The sequence below is a fragment of the Rhinatrema bivittatum genome, chromosome 16 (genome assembly GCF_901001135.1).
Source record: "Rhinatrema bivittatum chromosome 16, aRhiBiv1.1, whole genome shotgun sequence".
Lineage (NCBI taxonomy): Eukaryota > Metazoa > Chordata > Amphibia > Gymnophiona > Rhinatrematidae > Rhinatrema > Rhinatrema bivittatum.
The window spans coordinates 74673352-74689810 of NC_042630.1; the positions used below are offsets into that span (position 1 = coordinate 74673352).

The window sequence follows — 16459 nt, forward strand, 5'->3', positions numbered from 1 at the left end:
ATAATATTGCCTTTGCTTTTAGAATATCCATCTTATACAATTTTGTCTGGATCTACATTGATGTTTATCCCCGAGGTTCATAGACTTGAGCTATACTCCCTCTTCGCTCACCACACTATCCTTTTTGTTATCTGCAATTTTTTGGCATACTAACATGTATGATTATTTTGCTTCAGCATTATGGTCCTTGGTGGAGCTAAATTTTCAAAAAGAGCTTCCTCTTTAAACAGGCAGGCTTGTCCACACAAATGGGTTATGCACACCAACCAACAGATGGAGATGATCACTGACTTGCAGATGCCACCTCATATTGCCCTGCACATACATCAACCTGCCAGTTTTCTTGGTCTCCAGCAGATGGTGTACATGCATACTTACCTGTGGATGTAAGCCTGCCAGAACTAAGGCAGGTTGTTTGATGCTCCTGAGAATAGCAGGGCTCTCTCCTTCAGTTGAGCATTTTATGGAAGTATCCAGTTTGAAGAAGTGGTGAGGAAAAGGCCTGTAGCTCTCTCTGCTGGCAGAGACTTGCTTCCGGGTGTAGCAAGCAAGCCTTGGGCTCAGTTCCCTTATGTGTTCCCTAGCTCCTCTTCGGCTATCTATCCTATTTCCTCCTCCTCCGGTTGGGCTTTATTGTCATTGGACAGGTGGGGGGAGCTCTGTTGCTGCTGCAGTCAGTTGAGAAAGTTGTATTTAAAAATAAATAATCAAGCAGAGATCTGGCCTTGTTCCCATGCAGCTGGCACACAGAAGCAGTCTTAGGAGACAGCAGCAGAGTGAACAGTGGCATTTTTGTCGAAGGATAGCAGCATCAGCAGAGTGAGTTACCGCATGGCGGGAAGCAGACAGCTGCCAAAATGCCGCCAAGCGGTCAGCCCAGGAAATAATTCCCGCTTTATATGCTTTCCATATGAGGACAGTGCAACCAAAACTCTCCCTCAGTTTGTGCCAAAAGTGTATGGCAGGACAGGGAGAAGTACCTCCGAGGGGTTTTGCCCCTGTAGGAGGATCATGGTCACTTGTGGAGGGGAAGGTGGAATTGGAGCCCCTCTGATGGGAGAGGAGCTCACCCCTCCTCCTTTAAGGCCTATTTCTCTTGTGACCAAGGGGTTGGAGGTTGCCTTGCCTGCCCCACTGATGCTGCATATAGATCTTTTAGCCTTTTCGTGGTTGGAAATATTTCAAAGCACTACAGTCCTTTTGTAAAGGGCAGGAGGTGCCACAATCAGGAAAGCCTCATACAAAGTCACCTTCCCCAAGTAGCAGAAAGCAACCAATCATTCCCTCCCTCCCTCCCCCCAAGAAAGCCAAACAGCAGAAGGGACAGAGGAAGAAGACGGGGGTATTTCGGAGGAATCGGGGTCCTCTACTGTGGATGTCAGGAAGGTTGCCTTGGAGGAGGAAGAAATTCCTCTAAACATGGAGCCACATAAAACCATGCTGCAGTTTTTTCATAGGGATGAGCTATCCAGGCTGATAGCTCAGATGCTAAAGGCACTGGGTGTGAGGAAGCAGCTCCAGACATGGCTAGGACACAGAAAAAAACCCTATTATGGTCAACTTGCAGAAGGCATCCTGGGGCTTTTTTCCCCCTCTCCCCAAAGCAGTTCAAGAGCTGATTGATTTAGAGTAGAGTGCTCTAGAGGTAAAGTTTAAAGGTGGTCGGTCCTTGGCCAGAATTTATCCTGTTGTGGCCCTAAGGTGAGAGAACAGTTTGTTTCCAAATGTGGATGCCCTGGTATGTACCGTGATTAAGGGAACCAACATTCCAGAAGAAGGCAGAGCGACCCTGAAGGATACTCAGGATCAAAAGATTGAGGTTATCCTGAAACAAGTCTTTGAGGCAGTGGCCATGAATGAACAAATTTCTGTTTGCTGCTTCATGATTGCGCAGGCCAGCTTGCAGTTGACTCAGGACCCTCAGGAGGTGCTGGGAGAGAGTGGGCCTTACTTAGAACCCAGATATGCCTTCTTAGCAGATGATCTGGCACACACAGCAGCTTGTAGAGTGACTTCAGTGATGACAGAGTGATGACAGTGCAATGTCTTCTCTAGCTGTAAATATGGTCGGCTGATACCATTTCTAAGTCTAACTTGACCAAGTTACCCTTTAAAAGTCGTCTTCTGTTCGGAGATGAGTTTGAGAAGTTGGCGAATTGGTGGGGTGATGCCGTGATTGCCAGAGGATAAGAAATAAACTCCTCGTTCCTTTTTCTCCAGAGGGTGATTTCATGACTAAGTGATTTTGTTCATCCAGAGACTTGGGAGGTCAGCAATCTCAGTCATAAGAACATAAGAAATTGCCATGCTGGATCAGACCAAGGGTCCATCAAGCCCAGTATCCTGTTTCCAACAGAGGCCAAACCAAGAAGATCCCATGCTACTGATACCAGTAATAGCAGAGGCCATTCCCTAAGTCAGCTTGATTAATAGCAGTTAATGGACTTCTCCTCCAAGAAATTATCCAAACCTTTTTTAAATCCAGCTACATTAACTGCACTAACCACATCCTCTGGCAACAAATTCCAGAGCTTAAGTGTGTGTTGAGTGAAAAAGAATTTCTCTGATTAGTCTTAAATGTGCTACTTGCTAACTTCATGGAGTGCACCCTAGTCCTTCTAGTATCCGAAAGTGTAAATAACCGATCCACATCTACTTGTTCAAGACCTCGCATGTTTTTAAAGGTGACTTTTATCATATCCCCCCTTCAGCCATTTCTTCTCCAAGCTGAACAGTCCTAACCTCTTCAGTCTTTCCTCATAGGGGAGCTGTTCCATCCCCTTTATTATTTTGGTTGCCCTTCTCTGTACCTTCTCCATCACAACAATATCTTTTTTGAGATGAGGTGACCAGAATTGTACACAGTATTGAAGGTGTGGACTCACCATGACATTTTCCGTTTTATGAACCATTCCCTTCCTAATAATTCCCAACATTGTTTGCTTTTTTGACTGCTGCAGCACGCTGAGCTGACGATTTCAAAGTATTATCCACTATGATGCCTAGATCTCTTTCCTGGGTGGCAGCTCCTAATATGGAACCTAACATTGTGGGGCGGATTTTAAGAGCCCTGCTCGCCTAAATCCGCCCAAATCCGGGCGGATTTAGGCGAGCAGGGCCCTGCGCACCGGTGAGCCTATTTTACATAGGCTCACCGGCACGCGCAGACCCCGGGACTCGCGTAAGTCCCAGTGTTCTCCGAGGGGGGCGTGTCGGGGCGGGCCCGGTCGTCACGGCGTTTAGGGGGCGTGCCGGGAGCGTTTCGGCGGTGGGCCCGGAGGCGTGGTTACGGCCCGGGGCGGCCCGGGGGCGTGGCCGCGCCCTCCGGACCCGCCCCCAGGTCGCGTCCCGGCGTGCAGGAGGCCCGCTGGCGCGCGGGGATTTACGCCTCCCAGAGGGAGGCGTAAATCCCCCAACAAAGGTAAGGGGGGGGCTTAGACAGGGCCGGGTGGGTGGGTTAGGTAGGAGAAGGGAGGGGAAGGTGAGGGGAGGGCAAAAGGAAGTTCCCTCCGAGGCCGCTCCGATTTCGGAGCGGCCTCGGAGAGAACGCGGGTAGGCTGCGCGGCTCGGCGCACGCCGGCTATACAGAATTCATAGCCTTGTGCGCGCCGATCCAGGATTTTAGCGGATACGCGCGGCTCCGCGCATATCTACTAAAATCCCGCGTACTTTTGTTTGCGCCTGGAGCGCCAACAAAAGTACGCCAACGCGCTTTGTTTGAAAATCTACCCCTGTGTAACTACAGCGAGGGTTATTTTTCCCTGTATTCAACACCTTGCAATTGTCCACATTAAATTTCATCTGCTATTTAGATGCCCAATCTTCCAGTCTCGCAAGGTCCTCCTGTGATGTATCATAATCTTCTTTTGATTTAACTACTCTGAATAATTTTGTATCATCCACAAAAGACTAAAGAGGCTAGGACTTTTCAGCTTGGAGAAGACGGCTGAGGGGGGATATGATAGAGGTGTTTAAAATCATGAGAGGTCTAGAACAGGTAAATGTGAATCTGTTATTTACTCTTTCGGATAATAGAAGGACTATGGGGCACTCCATGAAGTTAGCATGTGGCACATATAAAACTAATCGGAGAAAGTTCTTTTTCACTCAACACACAATTAAACTCTGGAATTTGTTGCCAGAGGATGTGGTTAGTGTAGCTGTATTTAAAATAGAATTGGATACATTCTTGGAGAAGTCCATTACCTGCTATTAATTAAGTTGACTTAGAAAATAGCCACTGCTATTACTAGCATCAGAAACATGGAACAGACTTAGTTTTTGGGTTCTTATGGCCTGGATTGGCCACTATTGGCAACAGGATGCTGGGCTTGATGGACCCTTGGTCTGACCTAGTACGGCATGTTCTTAACCTCACTTGTATTCCTTTCCAGATCATTTATAAATATATTGAAAAGCACCGGTGCATGTACAGATCCCTGATGCACTCCACTGTTTACCCTTTTCCACTGAGAAAATTGACCATTTAATCCTACTCTCTGTTTCCTGTCTTTTAACCAGTTTGGAATCCATGAAAGACATCGCCTCCTATACTATGACCTTTTAGTTTTCTTAGAAGCCTCTCATGAGGGAATTTGTCAAACGCCTTCTGAAAATCCAAATACACTACATCTACCAGTTCACCTTTAGCCACATGTTTATTAACCCCTTCAAAAAAAATGAAGCAGATTTGTTAGGCGAAACTTCCCTTGGGTAAATCCATGTTGACTGTGTTCCATTAAACCAAGTCTCTCTATATGCTCTATGATTTTGAATTATAGAATAGTTTCCACTATTTTTCCCGGCACTGAAGTCAGGCTCACTGGTCTATAGTTACCTGGATCACCCCTGGAGCCCTTTTTAAATATTGGGGTTACATTGGCCACCCTCCACTCTTCAGGTACAATGGATGATTTTAATGATAGGTTACAAATTTTAACTAATACATCAGAAATTTCATTTTTTAGTTCCTTCAGTACCTTCAGGATGCATACCATACGGTCCAGGTGATTTGCTACTCTTTAGTTTGTCAATCTGGCCTTCTACATCTTCCAGATTCACAGTGATTTGGTTAAGTTCATTTGACTCCTCACCCTTGAAAACAATCTCCAGAACTGGTATCTCCCCATCATCCTCATTAGTAAACACAGAAGCAAAAAATTAATTTAGTCTGTCTGCAATGGCCTTATCTTCCCTAAGAGCCCTTTTAACCCCTCGGTCATCTAACGATTCAACCGACTCTCTCACATGTTTCTTGCTTCTGATATATTTTTAAAGGTTTTTATTATGTGTTTTTGCCTCTATGGCCAGCTTAACTTCATTTCCAATTCTCTCTTTGTCTGTCTTATCAGTGTTTTACACTTAACTTGACAATTCTTATTCTTTTTCCTATTTTCTTCAGATGGATCCTTCTTCCAATTTTTGAAGGATGCTTTTTTGGCTAAAATACCCTCTTTCATCTTACCTTTTAACCATGCCGGTAATCGTTTTGCCTTCCTTCCACCTTAATGCATGGAATACATCTGGACTGTGCATCTAGGATTGTATTTTTAAACAATATCCATGCCTGTTGGACACTTTCAACCCTTGCAGCTGCACCTTTCAGTTTTTTTCTAACTATTTTCCTCATTTTATCAAAATTTCCCTTTTGAATATTTAGTGTTAGAGCTGTAGATTTACTTATTGTCCCCCTTCCATTAATTAGTTTAAATGTGATCATGTTATGATCACTATTGCCAAGTAGCCCACCACCATTATCTCTCTCTCTCCAAATTCTGCGTTCCAATAAGAATTAAATCTAAATCAGCTCCCTCTCTCGTTTGGTTCCTGAACCAATTGCTCCATGAAACAGTCGGTTAGTACATCCAGGAACTTTGTCTCTAGCAAGTCCTGATGTTGCATTTACCCAGTCAATATTGGAGTAATTGAATCTCCCATTATTATTGCTCTCTCAAATTGGTTAGCTTCCATGATTTCTCTTAGCATTTCATCATCCGCCTGACCATTTTGTCCAGGTGGGCAGTGATATACTCCTATCACTATACTCTTACCCAACACACATTGGATTTCTACCCATATAGATTCTACTGAGCATTTAGGCTCTTGTATGATCTTTATCCTGTTGGACTCTATACCCAGCAAAACAACGAAAAGGACTCAGTACTAAAAAAGTATTCAATCAAAGACTATTGCCGTAAATTTGTTGAAAAAAAATTTTTTATAGAAGAGAAATCGCATCAGCAAGCCTGACAACGTTCAATGCCGTGGGCAGAGCCGTCCGGTCTACTAATCATTTGTAGTTTTGAGCAGGCATGTAGATATCTTCAAAACAATCCATTTTCACAACACAATCCTTATTGGAATGTTATATTGACGACCTACTGTTGTTTTGGACTGATACTATTGAGACATTTCATCAATTTCTCCTGTGGCTTAATGGATGCAATGCACACTTGCACTTCACAGCTAACATTCACAAAGATGAAATTCATTTTCTGGATATTAAAATTATCAAAATTCCAGATGATTTTGAGACCACATTATATATCGCAAACCAGTATCTAGTAATACCTTCTTGCACTTTACCAGTGCACATCCGTGATCATTAAAAGAAAATCTCCCAGTTAGTCAATTTTTTTCATATTAGACGACTGTGCACCACCCCATTGGAATATCAACAACAAGCAGCAATGCTCAGCAAACACTTCCAAGCAAGAGGATATCCGTTATGTTGCATTAAATGTGCCTACACCAGGGCCAAATTTACTCATCGTGAATGGCTGTTTCTACCACGTCCGCCCGAATCTACAGAAACACTCACTTGTGTGTTTCCATTCTCATCCATGACGTACAAAATGAATCAAATCATTTTTCAAAATTGGCAGATCCTCCAACTACATAAAGAATTTCAAGAGACACCGAGATTTGAATTCTCCCGAGGAGCCAACTTACAGGACCAATTAGTCCATTCCGACACATCACTGTCTCATCGGCCATGTATAATAGGATCGCATGCACCTTGTGGCGCCTGTACTGTACGTACCGTTATGATATCCACTTCGGCTCTCTATTTCTTCAGGCATAATTTTATGTTTCCTTTGAGGAATATTACAGATTGCTGTTCTATCGGTGTCATTTATATCATCCAGTGCCCCTGTAATCTATGGTATATTGGGAAAACAAAACAGGCTCTTAAAACACGTTTGATTGAACATCGTTCTTGCATTTGGACTGGCCGCCTGACAGCTCCTCTGACCGCTCATTGCATTGAACCTGCTTATACTTTTGATGACTTGAAAGTTTGCGTCCTACAACAATTTCATCAGCATAGTCGAGGAGGAGATCTTGACACTTTGTTGCTTCAAGCCGAACAACGATGGATACACCGTCTGAGAAAAGTTGAACCCGACGGCCTCAATACCACTTTAGAACTCAGTGTCTTTCTATACACATTCATTATTCGTTTAGCTGTCTCTATAGCAACTTGAAGCTTAGATGTTTTCACATCATTATGCTGGGCAAACTGCAGGCTATTTAACTCAGTAACCAGTTCATGGCAGTCTCTGTCCCATATTACCTGAATTCTTTTCAGACTTGTCGTCCATATGAAAAGGTTGGTGACGCCGTTGAAACAAACTAAGTAGTTTTATTTTTCTGTATGTTATACTAAATCCTTTCTCATATTGTGCATTTTCAGAATTTTCACCTGTTATTGTGACTCCTGAAGAAGCAACTTTCGCGTTGCGAAACACTGGCCACTGTTGGGTCTCTTCAGTACTTTGTGCTTATGGGAACAGACGGACTTATTATTATTATTATTTTTTCAAAGACATTTTTCCAAGTACAAAAATATCCATTATTGTAGATATGTTGGTCTTCAAATCGTGCCATATAAAGATTAGCTAGATCAGGGGCCATAGTGGCCCCCCCTTGCTGTTCCACAAGTTTGTTGAAAAAAGGATCCTTCAAAGGCAAATAAATTTTGTGTCAAGGCAATTTCTAACAAGGATGCCAGAAACGTAGATGGAAATCTTTGAGGGTGTGGTCTAATTTGAAAAAATTCAAAGGCAGTGTTGATCATCTCATCTTGCGGGATGCTTGTGTAGAGTGCTTCGACATCTAGGGTGGCCAAAAATATCTGAGAAGTATCGGAATGGAAATCATCTAAAAATTGTATCAGTTCTCGAGAATCTCTTACATATGATCGTTGTAAACTCACATAAGGTGCTAAAAAATAATCCACAAATTTAGAAAGTGGTTCCAGAAGTGATCCTCTGCTTGAAACGATTGGATATCCCGGAGGGTTGTTAATATTTTAATGAATTTTTGGTAGAGTATAAAAGGCGGGAACCACCGGATGTTTCTTAAGCAAAAAAGAAATTTCATGTGTGGTCAGAAACCCTTTATCTATGCCCTCCTTTACAATGTGTTCTATGATACTTGAAAGGTAGTTGGAGGGATCTGTGGGGAGTGGTCGATAGAACCGCTGATCTTGGAGTTGCCACTGTACCTCTGCAACGTACTGAGTCCTGTCCATTAGTACTATCTTTCCTCCTTTATCGGCTGGCTTGATGATGAGGTGATTGTTCTGTTGTAATTCTTTCAGAGCTAGGGCTTCTGATTTAGTCATATTAGAAAAAGGTCATGAAGCAGTGAACGTTTGGCGAAGGTCTCGTAATACGCTTTGGTAAAAGGTGAAAATGACTGGGTCTGCTGGGCACCAAGTGGATTTGTTTCTTAGAATGGAAAGATCTGGTCCACTCGGTTGTTCAATAAAATAATGTTTGATGTAGAGTTTTCAAATGAACTTGAAAAGAGCTATTTCGAATTGGAACAAATTGGCTTTCGGTGATGATATGAACGTGAGTCCTTTTTCTAGGATTTGCTTTTGAGTCAGAGACAAAACAGAGGATAAATTCAAAATCAAAGATTCCGTTGTGTTTGTGACCGAGTCTGTTTGGTGTAAGTTGACTTGTCCATTCAGCAGCCCCCTCTCAATCGTGGGGGCCGTCGATAGCCTCGGCCGCAGCCTAAAAAACGATTATCCAATGTGGACTGTTGTTTGGCCTATACTATTGAGACATTTCATCAATTTCTCCTGTGGCTTAATTGATGCAATGCACATTTGCACTTCACAGCTAACATTCACAAAGATGAGATTCATTTTCTGGACATTAAAATTATCAAAATTCCAGATGGTTTTGAGACCACATTATATCGCAAACCAGTATCTAGTAATACTTTCTTGCACTTTACCAGTGCACATCCACGATCATTAAAATAAAATCTCCCAGTTAGTCAATTTTTTCACATTAGACGTTTGTGCACCACCCCATTGGAATATCAACAACAAGCAGCAATGGTTAGCAAACACTTCCAAGCAAGAGGATATCCGTTACATTGCATCAAACGTGCCTACACCAGGGCCAAATTTACACATTGTGAATGGCTGTTTCTATCACGTCCGCCAGAATCTACAGAAACACTCACTTGTATGCTTCCATTCTCATCCATGACGTACAAAATGAAACAAATCATTTTTCAAAATTGGCAGATCCTCCAACTACATAAAGAATTTCAAGAGACACCGAGTTTGCATTCTCCCGAGGAGCCAACTTACAGGACCAATTAGTCCATTCCGACACCTCACTGTCTCATCGGCCATGTATAATAGGATCGCATTCACCGTGTGGCGCCTGTACTGTACGTCCCGTTATGATATCCACTTCGGCTCTCTATTTCTCCAGGCATAATTTTACATTTCTTTTGAGGAATATTACAGATTGCCATTTTATCGGTGTCATTTATATCAATCAGTGCCCGCCAGCAGTCTGGTTCCACCCTTAACCAGGGTGGAACCAAACTGGGTGGAAGGTCAGACGAAGGGTCCATCAAGCCCAGCATCCTGTTTCCAACAGTGGCCAATCCAGGCCATAAGAATCTGGCAAGTACCCAAAAACTAAGTCTATTCCATGTTACCATTGCTAATAATAGCGGTGGTTATTATATAAGTCAACTTAATTAATAGCAGGTAATGGACTTCTCGTCCAAGAACTTATCCAATTCTTTTTTAAACACAGCTATACTAACTGCACTAACCACATCCTCTGGCAACAAATTCCAGAGTTAATGGTGCACTGAGGTGAAAAAGAACTTTCTCCGATTAGTTTTAAATGTGCCACATGCTAACTTCATGGAGTGCCCCCTAGTCATTATATTATCTGAAAGAGTAAAAAACCGATTCACATCTACCCGTTCTAGACCTCTCATGATTTTAAACACCTCTATCATATCCCCCCTCAGCAGTCTCTTCTCCAAGCTGAAAAGTCCTAACCTCTTTAGTCTTTCCTCATAGGGGAGCAGTTCCATTCCCTTTATCATTTTGGTAGCCCTTCTCTGTACCTTCTCCATCGCAATTATATCTTTTTTGAGATGCGGCGACCAGAATTGTACACAATATTAAAGGTGCAGAGGCATTATGACATTTTCCGTTTTATTCACCATTCCCTTTCTAATAATTCCCAACATTCTGTTTGCTTTTTTGACTGCCGCAGCACACTGAACCGATGATTTCAATGTATTATCCATTATGACGCCTAGATCTCTTTCTTGGGTTGTAGCACCTAATATGGAACCTAACATTGTGTAACTATGGCATGGGTTATTTTTCCCTATATGCATCACCTTGCACTTGTCCACATTAAATTTCATCTGCCATTTGGATGCCCAATTTTCCAGCCTCACAAGGTCTTCCTGAAATTTATCACAATCTGCTTGTGATTTAACTACTCTGAATAATTTTGTATCATCTGCAAATTTGATTACCTCACTCATCGTATTTCTTTCCAGATCATTTATAAATATATTTAAAAGTAAGGGTCCCAGTACAGATCCCTGAGGCACTCCACTGCCCACTCCCTTCCACTGAGAAACTTGTCCATTTAATCCTACTCTCTGTTTCCTGTCTTTTAGCCAGTTTGTAATCCACAAAGGACATCGCCACCTATCCCATGACTTTTTACTTTTCCTAGAAGCCTCTCATGAGGAACTTTGTCAAATGCCTTCTGAAAATCCAAGTACACTACATCTACCAGTTCACCTTTATCCACATGTTTATTAACTCCTTCAAAAAAGTGAAGATTTGTGAGGCAGGACTTACCTTGGGTAAAGCCATGCTGACTTTGTTCCATTAAACCATGTATTTCTATATGTTCTATGATTTTGATGCTTAGAACATTGTCCACTATTTTTCCTGGCACTGCAGTCAGGCTAACCGGTCTGTAATTTCTCAGATCTCCCCTGGAGACCTTTTTAAATATGGGGGTTACATTAGCTATCCTACAGTCTTCAGGTTCAATGGATGATTTTAATAATAGGTTACAAATTTTTACTAATAGGTCTGAAATTTCATTTTTTAGTTCCTTCAGAACCCTGGGGTGTATATCATCTGGTCCTTGAATATTATGTAAGTTCTGGGCATTCCATGTGGAGTTAGAAAATGTACAGAGAAGGGCAGCAAAAATGGACAAGGGGTTGAAACAGCTCCTTTATGAAGAAAGGCTAATCAGATTAGGACTTCAACTTGGAGATGTAATTGAGATCTACAAAATATGAGTATAGAATGGTTGTTTACCATTTCAAATAACAGTAGGACTAATATTATTAAATTAACAGGGAGCAAGCTTAAAACTAGTTTCAGCTACAAAAGTAAAAAGTGTGCAAGAGACGTGGTCATGTTTAAAAAAATACCATCCTAGAAGCATAATCCGATGTATTCCACACATTAAGAAAGGTGGAAAGAAGGCAAAACGATTACCGGCATGGTTAAAAGGGGAGGTGAAAGAAGCTATTTTTTGCCAAAAGATCTTCATTCAAAATTGGAAGAAGAATCCAACAGAAGAAAATAGGATAATGCATAAACGTTGGCAAGTTAAATGTAAGACATTGATAAGACAGGCTAAGAGAGAATTTGAAAAGGAGTTGGCCATAAAGGCAAAAACTCAGAGTAAAAACATTTTTAAATATATCCGAAGCAGGAAAGCCTGTGAGGGAGTCAGTTGGACCATTAGATGATCGAGGGGTTAAAGGGGAATTAGAGAAGATAAGGCCATCGCGGAAAGATTAAATGATTTATTTTCTTCGGTGTTTACGGAAGAGGATGTTGGGGAGGTACACATACAGGAGAAGGTTTTCATGGGTAATGATTCAAATGGACTGAACCATATCACGGTGAACCTAGAAGATGTGGTAGACCTGATTGACAAACTTAAGAGTAATAAATCACCTGGACCGGATGGTATACACCCCAGAGTTCTGAAGGAACTAAAAAATGAAATTTCAGACCTATTAGTAAAAATTTGTAACCTATCATTAAAATCATCCATTGTACCTGAAGACTGGAGGATAGCTAATGTAACCCCCATACTTAAAAAGTGCTCCAGGGGTGATCCGGGAAACTACAGACCGGTTAGCCTGACTTCAGTGCCAGGAAAAATAGTGGAAAGTGTTCTAAACATCAAAATCACAGAACATATAGAAAGACATGGTTTAATGGAACAAAGTCAGCATGGCTTTACCCAAGGCAAGTCTTGCCTCACAAATCTGCTTCACTTTTTTGAAGGAGTTAATAAACCTGTAAATAAAGGTGAACCGGTAGATGTAGTGTACTTGGATTTTCAGAAGGCATTTGACAAAGTTCCTCATGAGAGGCTTCTAGGAAAAATAAAATGTTATGGGATAGGTGGCGATGTCCTTTCGTGGATTACAAACTGGCTAAAAGACAGGAAACAGAGAGTAGGATTAAATGGACAATTTTCTCAGTGGAAGGGAGTGGGCAGTGGAGTGCCCCAAAAATACAATAAGAAGACCACACAAAATTTCATGGGTTTTCTTATGTTTCGTTGCCCCCCCCGAAACGCAATGAAATAGGGAATATCGTCTCTATTCTCTATTTAGTTGCAAACGAATGCACATCCCTAATATTTATAAATGATCTGGAAAGGAATACGCCAAGTGAGGTAATCAAATTTGCAGGTGATATAAAATTATTCAGAGTAGTTAAATCACAATCGGATTGCGATAAACTGCAGGAGGACCTTTTAATTACTGGAATATTGGGCATCTAAATGGAAGATTAAATTTAATGTGGACAAGTGGAAAGTGGTATGTATAGGGAAATCTAATCCATGAGAGGCTTCTAGGTGGTGATGTCCTTTCGTGGATTACAAACTGGCTAAAAGACAGGAAACAGAGTAGGATAAAATGGACAATTTTCTCAGTGGAAGGGAGTGGGCAGAGGAATGCCTCAGGGATCTGCATTGGGACCCTTACTTTTCAATCTACTAGATAAGGGAGCCCGGTCTGACGTGCCGCAAATGCGCAGTAGAGAGCAGCTCTACCGCGCATGCGCACACGTCGGCCAGAGCGCAGCGTGTCCGAAAAAAATGGCGCTGGCGGCGAGCAGGAGCGGCGGCAACGAGCAGCAGCGGCAGTAGTTCCGGCGACGCGCGAGGGAGGAAGGGACACCCTCCTGTCTGCCGGTTATGGATGAGCTGGGAGAGAGTGAGGTGGGGGAGGTGAGAGGGAGGGAGGAGAGAGAGAGGGAGGTGGGGGGGAGGTGAGAGGGGAGGCGAGATAGAGAGAGTGAGGTGAGGGGTAGGTGAGAGAGTGAGGTGGGGGGAGGAGAGAGAGAGTGAGGTGGGGGGAGGTGAGAGAGTGAGGTGGGGGGAGGTGAGAGAGTGAGGTGGGGGGAGGTGAGTGAGGAGAGAGGTGGGGGGAGGTGAGAGGGAGGGAGGAGAGAGAGAGTGAGGTGGGGGAGGTGAGAAGAGAGAGTGAGGTGGGGGGAGGGAGACTAGAGGGGGGAGATGAGGGGGAGGGAGTGGGAAGGAAATGGACCAAAAAAAAATTTTTAATGTAGCCCGTTGTTACGGGCTTAACAGCTAGTATATTTATAAATGATCTGGAAAGAAATACAAGTGAGGTAATCAAATTTGCAGATGACACAAAATTGTTCAGAGTGGTTAAATCACAAAGCAGATTGTGATAAATTGCAGGAAGACCTTGTGAGACTGGAAAATTGGGCATCAAAATGTCAGATGAAATTTAATGTGGACAAGTGCAAGGTGATGCATATAGGTAAAATAAACCATGTTATAGTTACATAATGTTAGGTTCCATATTAGGTGCTACCTCCCAAGAAAGAGATCTAGGTGTCATAGTGGATAACACATTGAAATAGTCGGTTCAGTGTGATGCAGGAGACAAAAAAGCAAACAGAATGTTGGGAATTATTAGAAAGGGAATGGTGAATAAAACGGAAAATGTCATAATGCCTCTATATCGCTCCATGGTGAGACCGCACCTTGAATACTGTGTACAATTCTGGTTGCTGCATCTCAAGAAAGATATAATTGCGATGGAGAAGGTACAGAGAAGTGCGACCAAAATGATAAAGGGGACAGAATAGCTCCCCTATGAGGAAAGGCTAAAGAGGTTAGGACTTTTCAGCTTGGAGAAGAGACGGCAGAGGGGGGGGGGATATGATAGAGGTGTTTAAAATCATAAGAGGTCTAGAACAGGTAGATGTGAATCGGTTTTTTACTCTTTCGGATAATAGAAAAACTAGGGGGCACTCCATGAAGTTAGCATGTGGCACATTTAAAACTAATTGTAAAAAGTTCTTTTTCACTCAACGCACAATTAAACTTGGAATTTGTTGCCAGAAGATGTGGTTAGTGCAGATAGTATAGCTGTATTTAAAAAAGGATTGGATAAGTTCTTGGAGGAGAAGTCCATTACCTGCTATTAATTAAGTTGATTTATTTATTTTATTTATTTATTTATTATATACCAATATTTGATCTGAGATATCACATTGATTTACATTCAGGTACTGTAGGTACTTCCCTATCCCCAGAGGGCTTACAATCTAAGTTTGTACCTGAGGCAATGGAAGGTAAAGTGACTTGCCCAAGGTCACAAGGAGCAACAGCGGGACTTGATTCCAGGTCTCCTGGTTCGTAGCTCACTGCTCTAACCACTAGGCTATTCCTCCTCCCCTTAGATAATAACCACCACTATTACTAGCAACGGTAACATGGAAAAGATTTAGTTTTTGGGTACTTGCCAGGTTCTTATGGCCTGGATTGGACACTGTTGGAAACAGGATGCTGGGCTTGATGGACCCTTGGTCTGACCCAGTATGGCATGTTCTTATCTTCTTAAGTTAATGAATTCATTGCTGGAAGATGTGGTTAAGGCATCTAGCATAGCTGGGGTTTAAAAGGGTTTAGAGAAATTAATGGAAGTAGAAGTCCATAAATATTTATTAACCCAGTGACTCAGGGATACCAACACTTGATTTAGGGAGTAAGCAGCAAAAAACTGAATCTCCTTTTAGAGATTGGCAATTGTTGGAGTCAGGATGCTGGGCATGATGGACCTTTTGTCTGACCCACCATGGCACTTTTTATGTTCTTAAAATAGCAGAAAGAATCAAAACCCTGACTAAACCATCAATATCAGTAGTTCAACTACTTAAAGTATATTAATCCAGAACAAATTAGCAGCATTTGTCTTTAACAGTACAAGATACCAGCACTAGATAGGACTAGTACTGTTAGCAGTAGTAAAGTACTGTTAATGGCAATAGACATACCAGTTAAAGCATTGTTATATAGTGGAATATTATTTAAAGTGATAGTACTAGTGCATCATAATCTGCAGTATTAGTAACCTGTCTAGGATTACACCTGAGACACAGGAAGATAAAAGGACTTGCTTCAAGGTCACACAGAAAATCATTGATAGAGCTGGGGATTAAAAGTGAAGCACGGGACATCAAATGTCCCTGAATATGCAAATACTACAGCACTGATTGTTTTTTTTTAATAGTGACAATAATGCATCTTATTCCTACCTAGTCCTTCGCTGACCTTCCGCACAAGCCACAGCTGGTCGACCTTACTGTAGAAGAGGGGCCAGAGGTTAAAGTTACTATGGCTCCTGCGCTGGATTTCATGCCATTGATGTGGACTCAGGAAACAATTACGATATCTATATCCCTGTTGCATGTGAGTAGCAGCAGTTTTAATATGAGGTGGGAAAAACTGTATTGCAGGCAGTCTCTGAATGTGGACATGCTTGGAGCATAAGGTCACATATTGACTGCGTCGATGGAGTATTTTTCACAAACTGTGTAGTGAGACCCGCAGGGAGAGGTCTTCCGAAGGTAATGGGTTTGCCTTTGGGGTATGTAACCTTAGAATGGCAATTGAATAGGGGCTTCTGAAATTCAGTTCGCTCTCATAAATAGCTTTCACAATGTGCTATGTGCTATTTTTTAAATAATATAAAACAGATCTACCTCCAAAATATTAATTCATACAACCCAGAAACCCTGTATGAACTTAATAGACTGTCATATATGAGTATGAGACAATGAACTCTGCAGCTAACACTC

The 16459-nt window shown here is 42.2% G+C and overlaps 1 protein-coding gene across 1 annotated transcript in view; it reads left to right on the forward strand.

The window, feature by feature from the left end:
• Positions 1 to 16459, forward strand: part of LOC115078196 (misshapen-like kinase 1) — a 1532819-nt gene that overhangs the window by 1450549 nt on the left and 65811 nt on the right. The window contains 2 exon segments of the mRNA XM_029580940.1: positions 15921 to 15990; positions 15993 to 16063. Of these exon segments, the coding sequence (XP_029436800.1) occupies positions 15921 to 15990; positions 15993 to 16063 (141 nt within the window).